This window comes from Chiloscyllium plagiosum, chromosome 9 (genome assembly GCF_004010195.1).
Source record: "Chiloscyllium plagiosum isolate BGI_BamShark_2017 chromosome 9, ASM401019v2, whole genome shotgun sequence".
NCBI classification, from domain to species: domain Eukaryota; kingdom Metazoa; phylum Chordata; class Chondrichthyes; order Orectolobiformes; family Hemiscylliidae; genus Chiloscyllium; species Chiloscyllium plagiosum.
This window is the reverse complement of record NC_057718.1, coordinates 17,702,020-17,727,999: the sequence shown is the minus strand read 5'-3', so window position 1 is coordinate 17,727,999 and position 25,980 is coordinate 17,702,020. Positions and strand designations below refer to the sequence as shown.

The window sequence follows — 25,980 nt, the reverse complement described above, 5'->3', positions numbered from 1 at the left end:
ACCATTAAGTGTATAAGTCATGTTAAGATTTGCTTTCCCAAAGTGCAGCACCTCGCATTTATCTGAATTAAACTCCATCTGCACCTCTCAGCCCATTGGCACATCTGGTCCAGATCTTGTTGTAATCTGAGGTAACCTTCTTCGCTGTCCACTACACCTCCAATTTTGGTGTCATCTGCAAACTTACTAACTGTACCTCTTATGCTCGCATCCAAATTATTTATGTAAATGACAAAAAGTAGAGGACCCAGTACCGATCCTTATGGCATTCCACTGGTCACAGGCCTCCAGTCTGAAAAACAACCCTCTACCACCACCCTCTGTCTTCTACCTTTGAGCCAGTTCTATATCCAAATGACTAGTTATCCCTGTATAGTTAGTAGGTTTGCAGATGACACCAAAATTGGAGGTGTAGTGGACAGCAAAGAAGGTTACCTCAGCTTACAACGGGATCTTGATCAGATAGACCAATGGGCTGAGGAGTGGCAGCTGGAGTTTAATTTAAATAAATGCGAGGTGCTGCATTTTGGGAAAGCAAATCTTAGCAGGACTTATACACTTAATGGTGAGATGCGGCATGTTGGAAAGGCAAATCAAGGCAGGACTTATATATTTAATGGTAAGGTCCTAGGGAGTGTTGCTGAACAAAGAGACCTTGAACTGCAGTTTCATAATTCCTTGAAAGTGGAGTCACAGATAGATAGGATAGTGAAGAAGGCGTTTGGTATGCTTTTCTTTATTGGTCAGAGTATTGAGCGTAGGAATTGGGAGGTCATGTTGCGGCTGTACAGGACATTGGTTATGCCACTGTTGGAATATTGCGTGCAATTCTGGTCACCTTCCAATTTGAAGGATGTTGTAAAACTTGAAAGGGTTCAGAAAAGATTTACAAGGATGTTGCCAGGGTTGGAGGATTTGAGCTATACGGAGAGGCTAAATAGGCTGGGGCTGTTTTCCTTGTAGCTTCAGAGGCTGAGAACTGATCTTATAGTGTTTTATAAAATGAGGGGCATGGATAGCGTAAATAGACAAAGTCTTTTCCCTTGGTAGGGGGAGTATAGAACTAGAGGGTGTAGGTTTAGGGTGAGAGGTGAAACATCTAAAAGGCACCTAAGGGGCAATTTCTTTCATACAGAGCGTGGTGCATGTTTGGAATGAGCTGCCAGAGGTGGTGGAGGCTGGTACAATTGCAACATTTAAAAGGCATCTGGATGGATATATGAATAGGAAGGGTTTAGAGGAATATGCACCAAATGCTGGCAAATGGGACTAGACTAGGTTAGAAAAACTGGTCCGCATGCATGAGTTGGGTCTGTTTCTGTGCTGTACTTCTCTATGACTCTGTGACTACTCTGTCCCTCTACATCACTGTCTTTCCACACTCCCTCTTTCTATTCCATACAATTATGCTCAGACAACCTCTGTATCAGAATTATTTTGAATTAGGAAAAACGAAATGCAGTAAAGAAAAACTACCAAGAAAAATTCAAGATGTGATCTCTGATGTCCCAGACTGTAAGTGCACAAGTGGCCCAGTTAGACCGACAGTGAAAATTGTGCAGAATATGTTTCTCCCATCTTCACTAGTTAGCTGGCCTCTGGTGAGACAGTAATGCAAGGTCTGTAGTTAGTCCCAATGTCCTTTTAGCACAGGAAGTAAATAATCATCCAGGATATCTGTTTCTTCTGACTATCCAGCATAATTCTTACAACGAGGAGAAATGTAAAGAGGGAGAGAGGAAGAACAGCAGGAGAGAAGGAAGGTATTTCTATATGAGTAGTTAATGAGTAGTAGAGATCAGATGAGGAGATTGGTGATTGGCAATGATGCCTTCCCCATTCATCCACAAATGTGCTGTCAGTTGGCATTGATCACCGGGTAAGGTTTGTTTTTCATTCATTCATAGGATGAGGGTGTCACTGGCTAGGCCAGCATTAATTGCCCATCCCTAATTGCTCATAGTTAACAGTTAACCAGATTGCTGTGGGTCTGATGTCACACATAGGCCAGACCAGGTCTGGTTGGCAGTTTCCATCCCTGAAAGACATTAGTGAGCCAGATGGGGTTTTCCAACAATTGGCAATGGATTAGTGGTCATCATTAGATTCTTAATTCCAGATTTAGCCCAGATACCTGAGGGTGGCAGCTCACAGTGGAACAGTGAAGCCGACATGGGTCAGTGTGTGTGTGCGTGCGTGTGTGTATGTGTCCAGAGTTGTTTCTCACATGTATCCTCCCTCTTTATTTTTCAGAAGAGAAGCCAGATTGTTCCAAAGCCAGGTGTGAGGTGCAGTTTTCTCCCCGTTGCCCAGAAGACTCCATCCTGATTGAAGGCTATGCCCCTCCTGGCGAGTGTTGTCCCCTCCCAAGCCGCTGTGTGTGTAATCCAGCTGGCTGCCTCCGGAAGGTCTGTCAGCCTGGATACCAGAGCATCCTCGTTTCCAAAGCATCGGGAAAGCCAGGAGAATGCTGTGACCTGTATGAATGCAAGAAAGGTTTGGGAAAATAATTACTTACTTTGGTTTCAAGAAATATTATAATAAAGATGTAAATAAAATGCTGGCTGTATTATACAATTAAAACTTATTGTTTAGCTTTGTGGAAAGGAAACAGAGTCTTTCTAAATATTTATAATATTTAAGTACAGAATGTGTTAAAAATCTTACGGACTCACCTCCTACGTCAATTTGTAAATTCATACTGTTCCACTATTATAGTGAAGACTGCCTCTGTAAACCTGTAATGTACCCTTCTACCAGTGGTGGCGCTATAGCAGCTCAACATTGGTTAGAACCAATTCTATTTCTTGGCTTCCAAAATTGATGTGACTTGGATCAGAGTGTTCTGTGAGGATATAAATAGATTGTATATCATATCTGTATAATACATAAATAGGCTTTAAAATGGGGACTTAGTTATATCTGCACACTATAGTGTAATTATCTTCTATTCACTATCTCCCTTTCACCAAATCATTCCTTGCTGACTTTTAGCAGTGGTGTAGGTGGACTAACATCTGAATGGATTCAATTGAAATGAAAATGGAAGCATAAAATACATCCAATGCGGTATTGCCTCAATTTACACAATTGTCCAAGGTCATGATTATGCAGAATTCCTGTGTATAAGCATCTTACCCTTTACATATATATTTCAAAATTCCAGAAGAATGGGAAAAGAAAAGTGAGAATAACAGCCATTTAATATTTTTTATTTCACTCTCTCTTGGAATCTGATGTTCACATGTCAATTCTGGTCAACAAAACTCCCTCACTAATGGCTATTCTCCTCTGATTGACCTCAAGTGTATTGTGGTTTCCAGCCCTGAAGGGGACAAAGTCAGCTTACATCACACTGTCACCTTAATGTCGTATGAAGAATTTTGCCACCAAAGGTGGGGCACCTAGGGGAACCCAAAAAAAATTGTCGGGTGTTAGCATGGTGTGTGGCATGATGCTCAAAGTAATTAAGGATCTTCTGCCTTATGAGATCCATAAATACATCATGAGGAAAAAAACTCCTTTTCTAGTGATTCACCAGTGTTCAGTCCCATGAAATGCAGGAGTTGAGCATTCAATCCATTAAGCCTGCTTGTGGTTGCTTTGTATCTCAACTTGCTTTGATTGTTATCCCTTAATGCCGTTCCCTGACAAAAAGTTTTTTGAAATTTTCAGTTGAGTCTCCTGCCTCAAAAGGTTTTGGGGGAAAAGGTTCCAGATATGCCCTTCCTTTCTATAGTGAAGTGCTTACTGGCATCATCCCTGAGTGGCCTGTTTTTAATGTTATGCATCCTTTATTCTGGACTCTCCGAATTGTATCTCTCTACTTAGTCTATCAAACTTAATATTTCCACCTCACATCAGTGCTAATTCAAACTCAAATTGTGACGACAGGCTGCGAGCAAAGAATGGCTGAAGCTGAAGAGGGCAATAAGAGCCAAGGGAGAGAGGGGTGTTGGCTGGGGCTAGAGGAAAAAAAGAGAGAAAACCCCGTGAATGCAAATTTTGCTTTCTTTTTGCTTTTCTGGGATCCCAGCGCCAGCTGTGGTGTTGCGGAGAGATACTTAGTAGAATCCCGGCTTTACTTCCCCGAGGAGAAGAAATGTTGGTGGGACTGGCCCAAATAGGTAAAGTCAAGATTTAAGTTAATGGTAGTCTTGGAGGACCTCATCATCGTTATTTTTGAGACTCCAAATTAATTAATAACTTGAAGTGTGTGATATCTCTGTAAATCAAAATCACAGCAGAAGTCCAGTGTGCCATATTTACCTAATCTCTGCTGGTTCATTTTTTCTGTAAGTCTCTTATTTTATCCTGTTTTATATTCTGTGATTACTGGTTTATTTCTCTCTTTTTCTCTCCCTGCCCATCACTCTCTCTTGGTCTCTTTCTCTCTCTTTATCTCTCTCTCTCTCTCTCTATTGACATGCTCTGTAGGGTGCTGCAGTATTTACATGGCAAGTCCAATTCAATTTATAGCAAATGGCAACTCGAGATGTTGATTCAGTGATGCTACCACCTTTGAATGGAAAGGTCAATGGTTAGGTTCTCTTATTGGAGCTGGTAACTTTTGTGCCACTTGTCAGCCCAAACTTGGATATTGTCCAGTTTTGCATTTGAACGTGGACTGCTTCAGTATCTGAGGAGTCACGAGTGGTGAACATTTTGCTGATGGTTGCACACACCCCAACTTCTGGGCTTATGATGGAGGGAAGCACATTGATGAAGCAGCTGAAGATGGTTGGGCTGAGGACACTTCTGAGGAATTTCTGCAGTGATGCCCTGGAGCTGAGATGGCAGACCTCCAACAACCATAATCATCTTTTGTGCTAAGCATAACTCAGTTTTCCTCCTGATACTCACTGACCCCAGTTTTGCCAGGAACTCCCCTCTGGAATTCAGCTCTTTTGTCCATGTTAAGAGAGGTAAGCAGTTCAGGCACGATAGAAGTGGGTACTGCAGATGCTGGAGATTACAGTCAAGATTAGAGTGGTGCTGGAAAAGCACAGGTCAGGCAGCATCCAAGGAGCAGGAAAATCAATGTTTTGGGCTAAAGTCCTTCATCAGGAATGAGGCTGGGAGCCTCAGGGGTGGGGCTGGGGAGAAGGTGGCTAAGAGTGCAATGGGTGGATGGAGGTGGGGGTAACGGTGACAGGTTGGAGAGGAGGGTGGAGCGGATAGGTGGGACAGGTTATGAGGATGGTGCTGAGCTGGAAGGTTGGAACTGAGGTAAGGTGGGGGGGGAGGGTGAGAGTGTAGAGTGAGCCTGTACTCGTCAGTGTTCAAAAGAATGAGAGGTGATCTTATTGAAACATCCAACATTCTTCAGGGACTTGACAAGGTAGTTGCAGACAGATTGTTCCTCCTTGTGGGAGAGTCCAGGACCAGTGATTGTAGTCTTAGAATAAGGGGGTCCTCCATTTAAAGCAGAGATAAGGAAGAATTTCCTTTCACACAGGTTAGTGCATCGGTGGAATTCATTATTGCAAAGGTTGAGGTTAGGTTGTTAAGGATATTCAAGGTTGAGACAGCCAGATTTTTAATCAGTGAGAGTTATTGGGAAATGGCAGGAAAGTGGAATTGAGGATTATCAGATCAGCCATGATCTCATTGACTGGTGGAGCAGACTCAATGGGCCAAATGACTTTGTTGTGTTCCAATGTCCAATGGTCTAAGATGATGAAAATACATGGGAAGTAATTCTGGGAGAGAGGAAGAGACAGATTTCGCATTTCAGGCCAATAACCTCTTATCAGAATTTGGAAATTTGGCCAGTTTGAAACTTATGAAAATGGGAGGTGGGAAAAAGAATGAAAGTGAGAGTCTGTGAAGGGAGAGGCTAAGTAACAAAAGAATCAGTGATTGCTGCATGGCAAACAGGAATGGTCGTGATAAATATCAGGAAACAAAATGGAGCTGTCAAGGAGGTGTGAGTGGCAGAATGGTGCACAGCAACTATCTGAAAGAGAGAAAAAACAAGAAAATAACAAATTAAAACCAAGATGGGTGGCACAGTGGCTCGGTGGTTAGCATTGCTGCCTCACAGCACTAGGGTCCCAGGTTTGATTCCAGCCTCGGGTGACTGTCTGTGTGGAGTTTGCACATTCTCCCTGTGTCTGCGTGGGTTTCCTCTGGGTGCTCCGGTTTCCTCCCACAGTCCAAAGATGTGCAGGTCAGGTGAATTGGCCATGCTAAATTGCCCATAGTGTTACGTGCATTAGTCAGAGGGAAATGCGTCTGGGTGGGTTACTCTTCGGAGGGTCAGTGTGGGCTTGTTGGGCTGAAGGGCCTGTTTCCACACTGTAGGGAATCCAATCTAATCTAAAACAGTATTTGGGGGAGGGGGCGGACTCCACAGCCTGAAATTGTTGAACTCAGTGTGGAATTGTGCCGAATTGAAAAGTGAGGTGTTGTTCCCTGGGCTTGCGTGAGGTTGGTATTGGAATAATGCAGGAGGCCAGGATCAGAGGAGGTCAGGGTGGGAATTGAGGTCGAGAATAAAAATGACAGGCAACTGATGACCCAGATTTGCAACCCCAAGGAAACCTAAAGTTTACTGATTTTGTCTTTATAATTTGTTGACAAAATCTAGGCCGTTTACTAACAAATGAATCAATCCCCGCAAAATCCTCCACCAGTGATCTAGTCACTATCTGCTGTCACACCATATATTGTCCAGGGGAACTTGTGCTGTCGCCATTGCTGATGGTTTTCAGCATAGTCGAGGGAAACAGCCTACGCTTTCACTCCTGTTTAACGCAGTTTGTCATGTGACAGGATTTCCATGAGGAATGTTTTCCCATACAACAGGATATTGGATATCAGACCGACCTAAGGGTTTAATTTCCTTAGAGCTTAACTGGATATGGCTTACTTTGTCGTGCTATCGCACGTCAGCTACTGTACTGAGCTCCAAAGCATCACATCATGCTGTCACAAAGTCTTCAGATTGGTCTTGTGACAAACCTTATATCTTTTTTATGAAGCACTATACAAGAATGAACAGGATTGCCTTGAAGGCATTCTTGACCTCCCTCCTCTTCCTCATCTACATGCTGCCTCTTGAAGACATCACCAAACACACTGGGTCACCTTTAACAAGGTAGTTCTGCCTCTCTTATCAGCTGCACTATCTCTGTTGCAGCTCATGTACTATCCAGCCCTGGAGGAGGCTTGTTAAACACTAGCCAGACCGAGTCATTCCTGAGCAAACGATCTCCATTCTACACCTAGACCACCATCTCGGGAGAAAGCAGAGTGTTTGCAAACTCTGACTCCTTTTTGATCTAAACTGAGCTTCCAATTCCATGTGATGTCCACCATGAAAAACTGTCTATATACCAACCCCCCCCAACTGACTGTCCCTCCCCATCCTGCCTCAGTCCAGTTGCTGCTGCTGCTGCTGAAACCCTTATCCAGATGGTTGTCCCCTCTGACTGATTCCAGTGTTCACCTGGACAGACCTTCACCTTCCATCCAAAGTTCAGCTCAACCAAAGCTGTGTGCTCTTTGTTGACACCAATTCCTGACCTCCTTTGGCTCCCAGTTTCTCCCAATTAAAATCCACTTATGATCTCAAGCCTCCTTCTAAACTTCTCCTGCCCTACAACCCTCTGAGAACTCAATATCTTCCAATGGTGTCTCCTCATGCATTGCTTGTTCCTTTAGCAACCACTCCTTCTGATGTCTGAGCTCTGCACTCTGGAATTCCCTCCCTATTCCTTCCCTCCTTGCCCTCTTCTATACCAGCCTATGACCCTCCCTCTCATCATAACTCCTCCATTAAAGAGGATCGGGGAGAAATGGAAATGTGGAATTTGGAACACAAACCAATCAGCTGCAATCTTATTGAATGGTGGAACAGGTTTGATGGGCTGAATGGCCTATTTTCACCCCTAATTTGTGTTAATGTCATGCAGATTATCCATCTCAGGCAAAGAGCTGGGGATGTTTCTCATTTTTGAAGATGCCATGCCTGCTGTTGTTATACTAAACTTGGACTGAAATGCTATTTTGCAATGTTAGTAATAAAACTGTGAGCGTGTTCACGTGATATCCACAGGTTAGATTGCCTTTTAAAAAGCAGATAGAGGAATTTTAAGTGAAACCATGAGCAACATTTGTTACTAATATCGCATCACACGATTGCAACCCTTTATGTATTCACAGAGAAATGAGCCTGATCAGCTGACAGTTACTTTCCCTGATTCTCTCTACACAAATACACACACACTCTCTCTCTCACACACAAATATACTCAGTCACACACACTCGGTATTGCTCTCTCACACGTGCTCAATATTGCCCCCTTTGTTACTCACACGCAAGTACGCAGTCCCATGTCATTTCTCTGTCTTTCACATGCATGCACTCACTCACACCTTCGGTATCTCTCTCTCTCTCTCTCACATACACACAGAGTCAGTGTTGTTCTTTCTCACATGTGCGCCCACACACTCAAACACACACACACTCAAATTATCTTCATCTTTCATCACATATCACTCTCACATACTCAGTATCACTCTCTCTCTGAGTCACACACACTCTCTCTCACAAACACTCGCTCACGCACATACATGCGGTAGCACTGTCCTCTCCTGTGTCCCTCGCTGTCTTTCTCACACACACATACACACACACACATACAGGCATTACTTGAACAAGAGATTTTCACAATTTTAAATTTCTCCTAGTCTTTCAACTCAATGTAAAGCAAAAAGGCTCCCCATTCAGAGCTCACTTGATAGGAAACGCGAGGGGAGGGCACCAGAAAATAACCTAAGGAACTAATTCACTGTAGTGGTGCCAGTGGAGAACTTTGTCCAAGTTTTATAACCGTAGTGCCTGTTCCTGGAAGAATAAAATGATTTCACAACAGAAAAAGCCCACCATCTCTGTACTGACTGTTGAGTCAAACTCCCTTGTGGCTGGGTAACATTTTCTCCTCAATCGTCATCCAATTGCCTTTTAAAAGCCTCAGTCGAATCTGTGTGCACCCCACTCTCAGGCAGTGCGTCCCAGATCCTGAGCACTTGCTGCATAAAAAAGATTTTCTTCCTGTTACCATTACGTCTGTTACAGATCACCTTAAATTAATACCCTTGAAATATTCCATCAACAAGAATCTTTTCCCCTTATTTACTCAGCTCAAATCCCTCCTGATTTTGAACACCCTGGATTCCCATTCCCATGGGCTATGGGAGTTTGGCAGATTACACTGTGAATGTGGGAGCATCTAGCAGTCACTGTATGCTGCTTAATTTTCACCCTGTTCTCAGAAGGCTCTGTTGGAGAAGGTGGTAATACCTAGAGGTTACAGTGAACTCTGACAACACGCGCTGATTCAATGCATCCACCATCTGCACGGGTTCATTCCTCCTGCTCATCTCTCCAGCTGCGGCCAGAGAGTACTCGATATTGACAATTTCATTTTGCCTCTTGCAGTGTATAACGTGGACTGCAGCACAGTGGACTGCCCAGCCATTCAGTCTGTCGTCTGCCCACCTGACAGCTATGAGACCCCGACCCGACTAACTGCTGACGGCTGCTGCACTCTCCCGACACGGTGAGTCTCCTCGCTGGTCCTGACGATGGTGAGGAGGGATATCCATCACCCCCAGTGATGCGGCAAGTCAACAACGGCATGTTCAGTCGCTCCATGTGTGGAGACTTTAGCTCTCGTAACTACAAGTTAAGTGGTGATTTTACAGAAGCGCATTGGACAGGAGCTAATCCTAGACGGAATCACTGATATCTAGAAAAGAGGGATGACCTGATCAAGGTCCTTCTCCCCCTGTCCCCTCATCTGAGGTGTGGTGACCCCAAGTTAAACTACCACCAGTCATCTCTCTCTCTAATGAGAGGGCAGCCCTATTTCTTATAACTTAATTAATTTAAGATTTGGAGATGCCGGTGTTAGACTGGGGTGTACAAAGTTAAAAATCACACAACACCAGCTTATAGTCCAACAGGTTTAATTGGAAGCACACTAGCTTTCAGAGCGGTGCTCCTTCATCAGGTGATAGTCCCCCTGATGAAGGAGTGTCGCTCCGAAAGCTAGTGTGCTTCCAATTAAACCTGTTGGACTATAAGCTGGTGTTGTGTGATTTTTAACTAATTAATTTAAAATTTGGATAGGGTAGATGGGGAGATGATACTTCCATTTGTGGGTAAGTCCAATACTAGGGGCTGTAAATTTAAGAAAACAACTCATAAATCCAAAAAGACCTCCTCACTCCAGGAGTGGTTAGAATGTAGAATGCCTTACCACAAGGAATGGTTAAAATTAAATCATTTAATTGAAAGTGAAATAAACTCCTGAGACAGAAATGAAATAGAAGGGGACATTAACTAAATGCTAACATGAAACAAAGAATTTCAGGTGCAGATGATCTGAAGCTAAAATGGAAATTGCTGAAGAAACTCAGCAGATCTGGCAGCACCTGTGGAGCGAAAGCAGATTTACCATTTCAAGTCCAGTGAACCTTCTTCAGAGCAGGGTCACTGGACTTGAAACGTTAACAATGATAGGCTGAGTTGTTTTATTCACCTGTGGGATGTGAATGCTGCTTTCTGGGCCAGTATTTATTGCTAATCTCTAGTTGCCCTTGAGAAGGTGGTGGTAAGCTGTTTTATTCTGAACTGCTGCATTCCACATGCTGTAGGTAGGTTGGAGATAGCGAGGGCTGCAGCTGCTGGTAAGTCAGAGTCGATAAAGTGTGGAGCTGGAAAAAGCATAGCAGGTCATGCAACATCAGAGGAGCCGGAGAGTCGATGTTTCAGGTTGGGCCCTTTCACTGAGTCCTGATGAAAGGTCCCGATCGGAACTATTCACTGTTCTGCTCCTCTGATGCTGCTTGACTTGCTTTGCTCTCTCCAGCTCCAGCTGTAGATCGACCTACATGCCATTGTAGTTGAAGAAGGGTGGGAGGAATCTGTTCTGAGAATAAATACTGGTATGAACTAGATGGCAGACTAGTTTCTGTTTTGTAGACCCAGTGTAATTTGATGATTCTCTGAATCTCAGCCGGGCTGATAATATTGGATTCACACGTAGCCTCAGCAGGTCTTGCCAGCACATTTGACCATTGTCTCTCTCAGATACATTCAGGTCTTAGATCCAGCTGTTCACTCTGTCAGCAGTACCACTCATCATTGCTCACGAAAGTATTCAGTAACAATCACACTTCCTGCTCCACTGTTTCTGATAATTTCCTGTTATCCTCATAATCCATTCCTCTGCTTGTAATTGCCCATGATTGTGAAGTGAGGAGCTGTGGTTCAATGTCCTTTCAAAGCTGGACTGGAGTGGCTTATAGCTATTTCACATAGAACCTTTACTAGAATCTTTACAGCCAGAAAAAAGCAGAGGGGCAGGTTGTCTCCTTTCCAATCATTCTGTGCTGGATCAAATCCAAATGGCAGAACATAAAGCCAATGCGCGCACACAGGCATGCACACACATACACACAGGCATGCGCACACACATACACAGACACGCATACACACAGGCACGCATACACGCACACACACACACTCAGCTGGATAGTAAGGCAGCTTCAGGCCAGAGTTGCTTGCTCAGTTACAATATAATGACTGAATGGACTCAGCGCTTGTGGCTTTGTCCTCCTCTTGGCCACCTGCAGTTCTCGCTGTCAAAAGATTCATTTTGTTGTGTCTTGTTTGGGTTCTAGGTGCGAGTGTCTGCTGGGAATCTGTCGTGTCCCTAAGTGTGAGGCTGGCACTGTGCCACGTATCATTTCCCCTGGGGATGGCCTGCCAGGAAGATGCTGCGATCTGTTCGAGTGCATCAACGGTACGTGCAAATATAGTTCAAAATAAAGTTTAAAGCTGCTGTGGGAATGTTTGTAAGAAGTGAAAATGGGGAGATGTCTGTTTGTGTATGTGTGTAAAATTGTGTGCGAGTGTGTGTGTGTAAAACTGTGCCTGTGTGTAACTGTGCCTGTGTGTATCGATGCCTGGGTGTGTCTTTGTGTGTATGTGTGTGTTTATGTCTGTGTATCTGTGTATAACGGTGCCTGTGTGTGTGTGTGTCTGTGTGCGTGTTTATCTGTGTCTGTGTATGGCGTGCACAGGAAAGCCAGACTGAGAAAGATGTCCTGCACAAGGCTGTGGGGGAGGATTCAGAGGTGCTGTGTTGTCAGCCTCGATTGATACCATTTTAGACTAATTAAAAAAGAAGTCTAAACATTGTCCACATTTAAGGATTTGGAAATGCCTTCAGTGATTTTGTCCACATTTAAGGATTTGGAAATGCCTTCAGTGATTTTTACTACCTTTGGTTAAAAGCGCACAATCCAGCTTTGAAGCTACACTTTATAGCTTGTTTCACGCTCTTCTGCATAACTTGATTACAGTTTTTATGTATGTTTGAAAAGCCCAATGATATAAAAGAGCTGTTATTAGGATATATCTAACACCGGCTGTACTCTCTGAAGTTATGAATCATGCTTTTTTCCACTCTTCCTTCAGATTTCCTTAAATCATGCACAGTGTGCAGCTAAGAAGGCAGGGAGTGCCTTGTCTTGTTTTAATGGTAGCCGGGATGTGGGCGACCCTGATAAGGCCACCCATTCCAAGAATGTGCTGATAGGCCTCTTGGTTGAGTCACTGCTACCCTGGTGGTCATGGTGTTCCCTCAGAGGCACTGAGAACTGTGGGACATTGACCCAACAACCATGGCACAGGGGTGATAAAATTTCAGTGCCAGGATGGCGTGAATTGAGAGGCAATGGCACTATTATTTGTGCCCTTGTTCCCAGGTGTAGAGGGAGACAAGCCTCAGCCATCCACTGTCTGGGAGGTCAAGGCAGGTTTTCCTGCACTTTTTCCACCCAGTTTACTTTGAGGGGGTTTCCACCCCCTCTGTTTTATGGCTATCTCCATTTCCCAAGTTGCTGTCGATAATTCATCAGGGTGCTCAGTTGGACTCACCTTGAGGCGTTGTGGCTTTGACGTTACTGTGCTGCAGCAGAAGGGTTGAAGAATTTTAGTCTTTGTTGCCATGACCTTTGTGGTGTTGTTGATATTGGAACGTGACCATGTCCCATAAACTCTCCTGGCTGGAAACTCATGGCATGGCGAACATTGCTCCACATGGCCAGTATTTGTTGGCCATCTCTAATCACCTGTGAAAGGACAGTGGGAAACCACCTTCCCAAACTAGGGCAATCCAGCTGGTGTCAGCACACACGTAATGCTTATTGGAAAGGAGGCTTTATTCACTCCATCAGTGTTACGTTTGGCTGCTTCAGTTTTCTGTCCATGTCCCTGTGCTTTATCATTGGTCACCCCAGTGCAGACTTTGTGTCAGAATGCTCAAGATGTCAGTCACCCTAGACATTGGCAGAACCCACACCCTCTGCACCCACGCAGACCCGTACCTTCCATGTGAGCTCCTCACCACTAGTTTAACCAGTGTATTGTGTATCCCAGAGACTATCCAAGTTCAAGTGATAAGACTGATATTGAATTATTTGTGGAGGATGCAGAAAGGTGCGAATCCAAATGGAAAGAATGTGTTTTGCAAAGTATGAAGGACGCCTCCGACCATAACATTTATTCCTGCTGTTTTATTCACAAATAGTCAACATAGCAGCTTTGTGCAGCAGCAGGATCCAGCTCCTTAAATATAGCACAATGTTTCAACTTTGATGGAAACTAAATATAGAGAATGCTGCGCTGTATCTTGCTGAAACACTTGGCACCGTGACAACAACGTCTCAAAGGATAAACGGGTCCACTTGACAGCAACAACGTTAATTAAATTATGTAGTCAACATTGGAAGAAGGTATTGCTGAAATACATTGAAGCATCTCTGTTGACCCCCCTCCCCGTGTTCCCCCCCCCCACCCCAACAACTTAATGTTTTTATTCAGGTCACAAACAGTGAGCTATTTGCTCTTCCTTCCCTCCACGTGCACTGAAGTGATTTCCCATTTTCAGGAAGCTGTCACAGAGAGCTATGTAAACCCAGACTTTGGCTCCAATCTGTTCTATCCGTTTTGCAAATTGAATTTTTCATCCCAAACGATTTGGATGGAAGGCTTAAGCATGGTTCATGGAGATATTTTTGAAGGTTGCTCATTCTGTCCAGTTCTGCTCCAATCTGTTCTATCCGTTTTGCAAATTGAATTGTTTCATCCCAAACGATTTGGATGGAAGGCTTAAGCATGGTTCATGGAGATATTTTTGAAGGTTGCTCATTCTGTCCAGTTCTAGGATCCCTTAACACTGATCTTTTCACCTCCAGAAAGAAGGGGTGAAATAGCCTTCTTTATTTACTTTCCTTTCATTTGTCACTCTCTCCCTCCCTCCCTCACTCACTCTCTCTCTCTCTCTCTCTCTCTCTCTCCCTCCCTCACTCTCTCTCCCTCCTTCCCTCCCTATCTCTCTCTCTCTCTGACTATAGATCCTGAAATGAAATGAGTTCAGGGCAGCTTCAACCAGATTATAACATGTTGTGCCAATACATTTTGATTTCTGTTGCAAGTGGAAAATATTGGATGATAAATGGCTTATTAGACACCACCCTGGCTTGCATCACACAATGCAAACAGCGGACATTTCAAAGAAGCTCTTTAGTCATGCTCCTTCCAAGACAATAAGTGTCAAATCCCCCTAGACTGATGCATGCAAAGGCAGTTCCACTGTGGGTATCAGGGAAGATGCAGACAGAGCTTGTGAGGCAACCTTCTTTAGCTTTTTGAACATGACAATCAACTTGCACCATTCCTACTTGTCAGTAGGTTGTGAGTTAAAGCTTTTGAGATTCTAAGACACAGCAAAGATGCTTAAAAAATTGCGCATGCATTGTCCTCAGTTTTCCATCCATTCCATTTATTGCTTTGTCCAGGAAATCTACCTCAGTGCTCTCTCTCTATCAGTTCCTCACATCTATATCAATTTGTTTTACAGTCCAGGTTTTAATTTGTTGCCTCCATCCTTTCTTGCTGTGGCGTGGTTCTGCAGTCAGCAGCAGTCTGCAAGAACTGTCCAAATGTATTAGCCCAACAATGAATGTTCACCTCACCATTAAGCCCAAGCTTGCCACTTTGTGGCATCATGTACTGGCATGTCCCAGCAGCTGTCATTGGATATTGGTCAGGTGCAGCCACCAGGAATGTTTCCATTTCTCATGTCAGACACCCTTGACTCTGAGTAATTGGGTTGTGGGTGTAGGCCCCATTTGAGTGAACATCTGGGCTGACAGTGCAGAGCTGAGTAGATTAGATTAGATTACTTACAGTGTGGAAACAGGCCCTTCAGCCCAACAAGTCCACACCGACCCGCCGAAGCGCACCCACCCAGACTCATTCCCCTACATTTACCCCTGCACCTAACACTACAGGCAATTTAGCATGGCCAATTCACCTAACCTGCACATTTTTGGACTGTGGGAGGAAACCGGAGCACCCGGAGGAAACCCACACAGACACGGGGAGAATGTGCAAACTCCACACAGTCGGTCGCCTGAGGTGGGAATTGAACCCGGGTCTCTGGCGCTGAGGCAGCAGTGCTAACCACTGTGCCACCGTGCCGCCCACGGTGCAACAGGGGGACTGTCCATTGGGGGAGAAGTGAAACTCAGGCATTTTATGCCTTCTCTGAGAGTTGCTAAAGATCCCACATCAGTTTTTCAAAGAGCAAGGAGGCTATATCTGCTGTTCTGGCCAATATTTTTCCATCAAACAATATTACTATCAAAGGAGCCTTCCTCTTTCACCTATATAAGAGTCCCATCCAAATCAAGGGCTCAGATTGTTGCAGCATTTATTCCATAAAGGGAGCAAAGTGCATTGTAACAGAGACTCATCCGAGACTCCTTCAGCAACAACATCTTTCTTTGACTATTCAACGTCAATATAGTTGGAGGAAGATTGTCACCTGCTTCTCTGATTAGAGATTGTGGACATAACCCGCAGACTCAAAGGTACAAAAGTAAGGATAAATGAAAGAGGAGGAGAATGCAGTGTTGGAGTTGGGAGAGTTGTGACTAGTATACCTATCTGCTGCTTGCTTATGTGACATGCTTCATATGTTTCGAATGATTTAAAATCTCTGCTAAACGTAAGGCAGAAAAGTATTGTGCATGTTTGCTAAACATTCCACAACGTATATTGTCAAAAATAATCTCTTGGCTTATATTATTTGAGCAGACCATTGGAATCTGAGGGATTTTGCATGGTGGTTTGTGGAATGCTTTGGATGCAGTGTAAAGGTAACCAGTCACTCAAGGGTTAAGGTTTGATCTGTGTTATTCTCGGCAGGAGTGGGGGCGGAGAGGGATTCGTGCATTCACAGTCTATTCACAAGAGATTAGCTCCACTCAAAATATTTGTTGCATTGATCTTTTAATGGGTGGGGTTTGTCTAAGGAAGGGAACCTGCTGAAGTTAGAATCCTCGTGCCTATCCGTGTGCTGCAGAATGGGAGCCAAGCACCTGTCTGTATTTTGTATCAAGCAAACATGTCTGGTCATTTTAATATCTGACTCGAAGAGAAAGCAAACTGTCTTAAAATAAGTAAAATCTAGTTGAAGAAAGGTTGATGTGAGCAGTGACCATGAACAACCAGAAGTTTATATTTTGGTTTGTGGCCAGCCCAAGTATAAGTTATATCTATATTTGTCTACAGTTTGTAATGGAACACATTCTACCAGCATGCCTTCTTTTAAAAATTAGTTTAGTTTAGAACAGGTGTACATTCTCTTGTGTAAATCTAATAAATGGAGAATAGTAGCATCATGGTTATATTACTGGGCTTGTAATCCAGTCAGCTTGAATTGATGGCCCAAAGATATGAATTCAAATCCCACCACAGCAGCTGGGGAATTTAAATACAGTTGATTAAATAAATCTGGAATAAAAAGCTGGTATCTGTAGCACTGACCATGTAGCTACCAGATCGTCATTAAAAATAAAATCAGCTGGCTCACTGATTTGTTTTTGGGATAGAAGATCTGCTGTCCTTACCCAATCTGGCCGCTTTTTGATTCGGAACCCACAGCGATATGGTTGACTGTGACTGCTTTCTGAAAGGGCCACTATGTTGTCAAGAAGGTGACTCACTAGGACAACTAGAGATGACTGTAAAACAATCCATACACGTGGAAATGACATATGTACATATACAAGTGCATCCAAGTGAGGCTAGTGGCCCTGCAGGGGCTGGAATACGTTTTGTCTAGCTGGAATTACATTTTTAATTTAAAATTTTTGTTTTGTTTGAACATTTTGATTTTTGTAACTGTGCCTCTTTTAAGGGGCTGTCGATTTTTGACTTGGTTTAATTTGGTTATCATTTAAATTTGTCTTCACCAAAGAGTTCAGATGTGTGCATCCATCAAGATTAGAGTGGTGCTGGAAAAGCACAGCAGGTCAGGCAGCATCCGAGGAGCAGGAAAATCGGGCAAAAACCCTTTCAGCACCACTCTTATTTTGACACTGATCTCCAGTATCTGCAGTCCTCACTTTCACCTATGTGCCCCCATCGCCAGTGGGCACTGCAGGAGCTGGAGGGCATTGTTACACACCCCTCAACATAATCACATGTTGATTTGAGTTTCAAAAGTGCAATTTAAATATTTGGTTTTTTGTCACAGTGTTCCTCTAAAGGGCTGCCGGTCTTTATTTGGGTTGCATTAGCTTTAATTTAGATTAATTCAGCTTGGTTTTCAAAAGAATATAGCGCATTCTCAGCCAATGTTCACATGCTCATGCCTGGATTCAAGTGCTCAGAAGGTTCCATGCCTTTCTGTGTCATTATCCCAACTCCATGTTCTTACAGCGGGCCTTCGCCAGTGGGACTTGCTGCTCAGTAATGATCAGAAGATGATGCTGAGTTTGGAAATTGCATGCTATCAGTGGACAATGCACCCTACAAGAAGTATGAGCCTGACAGAAAAGCTACTTTCCATGTCAGCAAATAGTGAACACCTTTTAAAAGATTTGCCCTCGATCACAGCTGTCAGGAACGCCTCACAGCACTTGGTGTGCCATTTGCTTTTCCATGCACACGGGTGATGCACTGGAGGGGGTTCAGAAAAAAGTGGAAGGGAATATTAAAAATAAACATGGCAGAAGATGGAGATCAGAAACAAAATCAAGTGATGAAGAAACTCAGCATCTGTGAAGAGAGAAAAAGGGAAAATGTTTCAAGACCAATCTGACTCTTCTGTAGAATTCTTCTGTTTAACAAAAAGCAGAGGGTGTAGTAATGGTTGCAGATAAGCAGCCCTTGGTCTGGAGTAGATGTTAATAGCGAAATAAGGGTCAGCTCTGACTGAAACCAACACAGAGACACTGCAGGACGGGAAGGAATAGCAAAATAGCTGTGATGTCGTTAGACCTCAATGTTAACATAAAACTTCAAATACCTGAGCGGAAAATGAGGTTCCATTCTTCCAACTTGCATTGGGCATCCATGGAACACTGCAGTGAACCTTGGACAGAAATGTGAGCATGAGGACAAGGCAGTATATTGGAACAGCTGAAGGTCAGAATCATTCCTTTCAGATGAGTTGGAAGTGTTCCCCAAATTAAGCGATCACCCAGCTTGTACATGGTCTCCGCAATGTAGAGGAGACAACATTGTGAGCCATAGATTCAGAGAAGGTGGTGGAAAACGCTGCTTCAGAAAGGTGTGCTTGGGGCTTTGGATAATGAGGAAGGAGAAAGGTAAAGGGGACAAGTGTCACACCTCCTGCGATTGCATGGGGAGGTGCAAGCAGAGGAGATTCATTGTGGCATAAGGCAGTTCCTTGATGGAGCGGAAGGGGGTGAGGTGGTTGCAGTGGTTGAAAATCTCATCTGAAGCTATAACCTTATTTATGCTACAGCCTCCTTTGTCACTGCTCAGGAATTCACAACATAGACAATCAAGGGCAGCATTCAGGAGGAGACAGACAAACCTTGAGATGACAGACATTCCCAGATTCTTGTGGTTTACCAACCTGAACTCATTTCCATATCAGGGCTGGGGCTCCTCAATTGAAAGAGTGCAAGTGTTGTTGGCAGGGTTTGAACTGCTCTTCCACTCAATATCATAGTCTCAGCTTCTGTTAGGAAGTGCTCGCAGACATCTGGAGGCCACACATTGAAGCAGTGTGGCTCTGTGCCAGTGAATTAAACTTTTTTTTTGGTAGAACTTTGCAATTTCGTCTACAAAAAAAAAATTGGCTTAAAGTTTGCATATACTTGTAATGCTTCCCAAATGTTTGTGGGATGATTACTTTGAACTGGTTCCATGATTGTCCCCAGAAAAGGGAAGGAAATTCTTAATGCTCTTGCGTGTCAAGATATCTTACCTTCGTCTGAAGGACTCGTTTCATTATCAAAACCTTACTAATGCTTCTGCACAGATTTAACCCTTTAACTCTGACTCCAGTAACCTCAAACCCCATAGGACCTTCTAATATTGCAGTTTTGCTTCCACTATTTAGAAGTGAACATTGTTCTGCAGTCCCATTTTTAGTATCATTTATTGTTTCCATTACTTTTCCCTCTTCAGTCTCCCATATTAAACTGTCCTGTTAATCTTGCTGTCCATGCAACAAGCTCTCCCAATAGCAATGAGGAAGCGTGCAGAATTGAATTCACTTAGCTTTATTGTTACATGTAGAGTCATAGAGTCATAGAGATGTACAGCATGGAAACAGACCCTTCGGTCCAACCTGCCCATGCTGACCAGATATCCAAACCCAATCTAGTGCCACCTGCCAGCACCCGCCCCATATCCCTCCAAACCCTTCCTATTCATATGCCCATCCAAATGCCTCTTAAAAGTTGCAATTGTACCAGCCTCCACCACTTCCTCTGGCTGCTCATTCCATACACATACCACCGTCTGAGTGAAAAAGTTGCCCCTTAGGTCTCTTTTATATCTTTCCCCTCTCACCTTAAATCTATGCCCTCTAGTTCTGGACTCCCCAACCCCAGGGAAAAGACTTTGTCTATTTATCCTATCCATGCCCCTCATAATTTTGTAAACCTCTATAAGGTCACCCCTCAGTCTCCGACGCTCCAAGAAAAACAGCCCCAGCCTGTTCAGACTCTCCCTATAGCTCAGATCCTCAAACCCTGGCAACATCCTTGTAAATCTTTTCTGAACCCTTTCAAGTTTCACAACATGTTTCTGATAGGAAGGAGACCAGAATTGCACGCAATATTCCAACAGTGGACTAACCAATGACCTGTACAGCCAAAACATGACCTCCCAACTCCTGTACTCAATACTCTGACCAATAAAGGAAAGCATACCAAATGCCTTCTTCACGATCCTATCTACCTGCGACTCCACTTTCAAGGAGCTATGAACCTGCACTCCAAGGTCTCTTTGTTCAGCAATACTCCCTAGGACCTTACCATAAATGTACTCAAATAAGTACTGTGAAAAGTTTATATGTCGTCACTTGCAGTGCCATCTTAGGTACAAAGATGGTGAGGTACAGCTTCTTCAGTGACGAGATCTTAGAAAATAAAGAAATAGGAAGTTCAGGACAATGGTCTTCCAACCCAGACCACACTGGCAACTAGCCTCCAGTCTGCGCCAGGCTTCACTCTGAGGTTCACAAGGCCAGGAAATCGCTTTGGAATCTCCTCAAGGCTGGGAGACCACGCTGAGGCCATGCGATGCCAAGAGACTGTCACATGTCACCGGAAGACCATTATGACCATGTTGCAAGCTTGATGAACCAGCTAATCATCTCCAGGCTGGTATGCACTTCCTGGAGTCATTGTGGCACAGCAACAGGCCCTTCAGCCCGTCAAGTCCACTCCAGCTTTCTGTTGAAAAATCCAATCAGCTCCATTCCCCTGCACCCAGCTCTGTAACCCTACATGTTTATCTGTCTCTGTTTTCTGTATGTTTATATACAAGTGACTCCTGTCTGGGTGACAGGGAGCTCTTATCACATGGTTCCTGACAGGCCCTGCCCTCACTCCCGTGATTGGTCACCCAATGCATCCCACCTTCCTAGCATCCTGCTCTCTCTAACCAATCAAGAACAAACAGACTGGGTGCGAATTGGGATCATTCTCGACTGTCAGTCATGTGGTCTTGGCTCCCCTTTGGCTAACAGACAAAAATGTTCAAAGAAAATGAGAAAAAAAACACAACCAGTTTTCAAATCTCAGATTCTAACCCATCCAATTTCCATCTGAACAATAAAGCTTTTAAACAGCCTGTCTGAGAATGGGTTTAAGGAATCTAGTTTTGAAACAAAGCTCTTGATTTAACAATCCTGTATTACATAAGGCATTCATTATCACTGAGGTTGTTAATTCTTTTCAATTAATTTTGGTTGCATCAAATTGATCCCACCCTGTTTTCCCACAGTCTCTCTAGTTTTGGGTTGGTTTTCAGGTTACCAACTCAATCTGCAATCAGAGCTATGGAAATACAACTGCTCTCTCAATCCTCTACAGGGCTTTCCATTTATCTTCTTTCTTTTGGGAAGCCATCTCCTTGCCACTAAGCCTTTCTTACAGCCTGGGTGTTCAACTGTTCACCCAGCAGGGGCTCACCAATATCCTTGGCAATTGAATGATGGTGGCACAGGGGGGCACTAAGATGCTGGAAACCCATCCCAGTGCTGGTTGCCAGCTGCGATTCAGTGGGTAGCACTTTCCTCAGAAGGCCATGGGTCCAAGCCATGTACAGATTAGATTAGATTCCCTACAGTGTGGAATCAGGCCCTTTGGCCCAACTGGTCCACACTGACCCTCCAAAGAGTAACCCACCCAGACCCATTTCCCTCTGGCTAATGCACCTTGCACTACGGGCAAGTTAGCATGGCCTATTCACCTGACCTGCTCATCTTCGGACTGTGGGAGGAAACCGGAGCACCCGAAAGGAACCCGCGTAGACAAGGGGAAGAATGTCTGTGTGGAGTTTGCACAGTTGCCCGAGCCTGGAATCGAACCTGGGACCCTAGTGCTGTGCGGCTGCAGTGCTCACCATTGAGCCACTGTGATGTTGAAGCACAAAGTCTAGGCTGATATTCCATTGCAGTGCCAAGGATGTGCCACACTGTCACAGATGCCACCTTTTGATAAGTTGTTAATCCAATGCCCTTTCTATCTTCTGTTGTGGGTGTAAGAGATTCTAAAGATCAGAGGACTTATCCCCAGTGTATTGGCCAATATATATCTGTCCCAAAAAGAAAATACTCACATTATCTTGGGATTACTTCTTTATTGTTTTTGAGACCTTGCTGTGTGCAAATTGTTTGCCATGTTTTCTACATTACTACAGCAACCATGTTTCAAAAATACTACTTTGGCGGTTCATACTGAGATTGTGTGCTCTATAAGTGACAACAGTTTCTCACTTTCTTACCCTTTGTTCATGTGAGTTGGTTTCTCTTTATTGACTGTCCCATATTCTCGTTCCCTAACCTTTGCATGACCTTGGGAAAGGTGCAGTGTTACACTGCAAAATTTTTATCAAAGGATGAGGGGGGCGAATTTGCACCATGTTTTCAGGGAGTCGATGTGGAGGGTGTTCGGGAAGTCTTCATTCAGAACCACAGCAGAAAAGCTGCAAGAACTCAGCCTCCTCTAATCTTCGATACTTTACTAAAACAAAAACAAAGAACTGCAGATGCTGGAGATCAGAAACAAAAATGGAAATTTTCAGAAAAGCTCAACAGATTTGGCAGCATTCACAGAGAGAAAGCAGACGTAACGTTTCGGGTCCAGTGATCCTCCTTCAGAGCTTTTGATACTTTGTTCCTGGAACCCAGCTGAAGAAGAACTTGCACTGAAGATTTCAATGCTCATCCTAAGCAGAGCCTTTTTAATTTACCCCCTTGTGAAAAGAGAAGATTATTTATTGCATGGCAACAACAAAGGACAGGATTGCGATTGATGTCATTTCCCACCTCCACCTACAATGCTGCAAATTGATGCAATGACTGTATGAAAGCACCAATGCTTCCACATCATTGATATGCAGTAGCTTCCAGCTCTCAAAAGAAGTTTAGTTACGAGTTCCATTGAAAGGCAGGTGTTGAAAAAGAATGTGTTTATTCTAGAACGTGATCATTCTTAATTGAACAGTAGCCACTACTCAGGGGCTACGGAGGGGTAGGCGTTTTGTTCTCTGGTGTTGTGCAGGCTTTCTGAACTCCTGGTGTCAACACTCAGGAAGAAATATTCACGAGTCTGGAATTTTCAGGAAATAGCACACAAAACAAAACCAGAGCTTGCCTCTATCTGGCTCTCCAACATTGAGCTCCTTTATACAGAGCCTTGCACTGAAGGCTGCCTTGACAACACTGGGAATATATGAAACCTTGTTGCAAAACATCAGGAGAAAAATGAATGGACGGAGAACCTAAAACTGGCACGTATAAAAGTATCAAACACTGGCGAGAATGCAGAAAGTGATGAAGCGCAAAGTGTGATTTGATAAATCTGCCATGTAGCAGCACAAAGGCTAATTTAATGGGGTGATCAATAGTCAGAGAATGCCCATAATTCATGAAACAAAAGAGCATTTCCACGTATCCTGAATATTATGAGGCATAAAAGGGAAGGGTGATTAATAACGCTCTGTGTAAAAATGCAAGCACACCACAGCAAGTGAATCCAAAAGGGTGAAAAGTGTCTGATAAGATCGTGACACAGACCGGTGATTAGTGGGGCTCTATGTTAAGACAAAGGGATAGTTCCTTTGTAAAGGTTCCATATCGATAGGAGTGTCAAGGAGAACGATCCCTGGAGCATTTTTCTGAGCACAAATTAGAAGTAATGGTGGGAATTGTTTGAGGATAATAGATTAGTGAAGTGCGCATAGTTCTGAGCACTGCACCTTCGAAAGGATATACAGTATTGACTTTGGAAGGTGGCCAGATTCATCAGAATGTTGCCATTGCTCTAGGGATTAGATTCTGAGAGAGCACAGAATTTAGTTGTGTATTATTGGGAAGACAAGAGGTTTAGGTTGATTGGATTAGAGGAGAAGGAGTGAGAGTGCTTATTGCACTGATGGAGTTCTTAATATCAGAGCCAGCCTCTTCAGGAGAGAGATTAGCAAGTGGTTCTCACTTAAAGAATGGAAGAATTGGAGAATACTGCCCTGCAAAGGTAGTGATTACTGATGCAATTCATAATTTAAAAATTGGGATCAATACATTTTTGATAGACCAGGATATTGAAGCATATGGAGCCAAAGGTATGAATCACCTTAACTCTCATTGAATAACCTAACAGGCTTGGTATAAGTGGAAGTTGTCATAACCTACTCCCTCATTAGAGAGAGAGCTAGAGACACAGCTGATGGTGTGTTTAACTTGAGGGTCACATGCCTCTGGAGAAGGGTAAGGTTGAGAGGGTGGGATTGTCACGATGAGCTCAGCTGATAGAGGAATAAACCCACGCTGTTGACACGTAGGGCAGCTATCCAACCTGTCGAGCTAATGCACCTGAGGGGACTGCTCCTCTATTCCTTTGATCTTGTCCTCAATGCAGTTTTCATAAAGTTTGCTTGGAGCATCCTGTTATTTCCTTGCATCGACAGAACCTCAATGGCCACCTCTGGTTCAACATCGTAACTGTTTCTGAATAATTAACTCTCTCACTGTTCACCAACCACCACCTTCATCAGTACACGCTGTTGGAAGTGCCAGGGCCATCATCAATCTGGTATCACTCTCTGGATTCTTCCCAAATCTTACTTCATTTTTTTTCCCAGTTGCAATCCCCCACAGGGCATGGGTAGAGATTTTGGGGTCATGCACTCGGAGGCAGAAATCATGAACACCGCCTTTAAATGCTCTGGTTTCAGGCTGTCAGTGAGTATGGCTTAATTGTCAGTTCTCAGATTGCTGTTAAAATGGCAGCCTGTTAAAAAGTGAGTCTTTGTTTTTCCACAGGGGACATTCAACAGTTTTAAATCACTCTCCTTCAATTTTCACTCTGGCCACTGGAAGTCTGATTAAAATGAGGTCGCCTTGGGATAAAGTTTGGGAAGCCCTGGCTTAAAGCTGTCTAAGTTGAAAATCATATTGGTTACTCCCTGTGCTGTCCTTTCAACTCTTCTCCCAATTACCCCACTCATCCACAACCACTTCCACCCCCACCCCATCCTGCGAAATGTTTGGATTTTGCACTCTCTTAAGTATGTTCCGTTTTCCTGAGAGCATAAAGTTTGAAGGGAGCTTTAAGCAAAGTATTCAAAACTATCCCAGGTTATATAATGAAACAGGTTGACTATCCTTCATCAGATAGGATAGTCAATAACCAGAGGTTTCAGGTTGGAAATAATAGGTAAAATATCTAAAGGAGAGATAAACAGAAATCTGCTTTACATAGCAACTTACGCACCGTCGGAAAGCATTGTGGAAACAGATTGAATTGTAACTTTCAAATGGAAATTGGACAGATTCTTAAAAGGAAACAAAAAAATTGAAAGGCCGCGGGGAAGAGCAGGAATAATTAGCAAGGTTCTTTCACAGTGCTAGCATAGACAAGGCAGGCTGAATGGTCTTCTTCTATGCTTTATAGTCCTGCAGTGTAAGTAAATCTTAGCTCATGTGCATATTACAGAAAATCTGCCAACATCCGACACAGCACGTTGGTGTGAGAACACAGAAAGATGGGACTTTGGTGTCCTTGTCTCTCTGTCTCTTTCACTCTCTCATTCCACATCGCACTCTTCCCTTCTGCTGAGCTGTCAATCACAGCTGGAGTGAGGTTTCCAGATGAGGTTAGAAATCACACAACGCCAGGTTACAGTGCGTCCAACTAAACCTGTTGGACTATAACCTGCTCTGTGTGATTTCTAACTTTGTCCACCCAGTCCAACACCGGCTCCTCCACATGAAGTCAGGTGCCTCCCAGAGAGTAGGATCACACTGTTAAGTGCAGCTGGTTAGGAGCAGCCGTGTGACACAGGATGAGTGCAAATTAGCTCCCCTCTCTGCTGCACACTATTTGAAGCCAGTATTGAATG

General features: G+C 43.8%; 1 protein-coding gene across 1 annotated transcript in view; it reads left to right on the top strand.

Annotated features, from left to right (window-relative positions):
- The window catches only part of crim1 (cysteine rich transmembrane BMP regulator 1 (chordin-like)), a 197,711-nt gene that overhangs the window by 90,355 nt on the left and 81,376 nt on the right, over positions 1–25,980 (top strand). Inside the window, exons 3-5 of the mRNA XM_043695492.1 lie at positions 2,254–2,496; positions 9,448–9,568; positions 11,697–11,818. Of these exons, the coding sequence (XP_043551427.1) occupies positions 2,254–2,496; positions 9,448–9,568; positions 11,697–11,818 (486 nt within the window). The remainder of the gene's footprint in view (positions 1–2,253; positions 2,497–9,447; positions 9,569–11,696; positions 11,819–25,980) is intronic.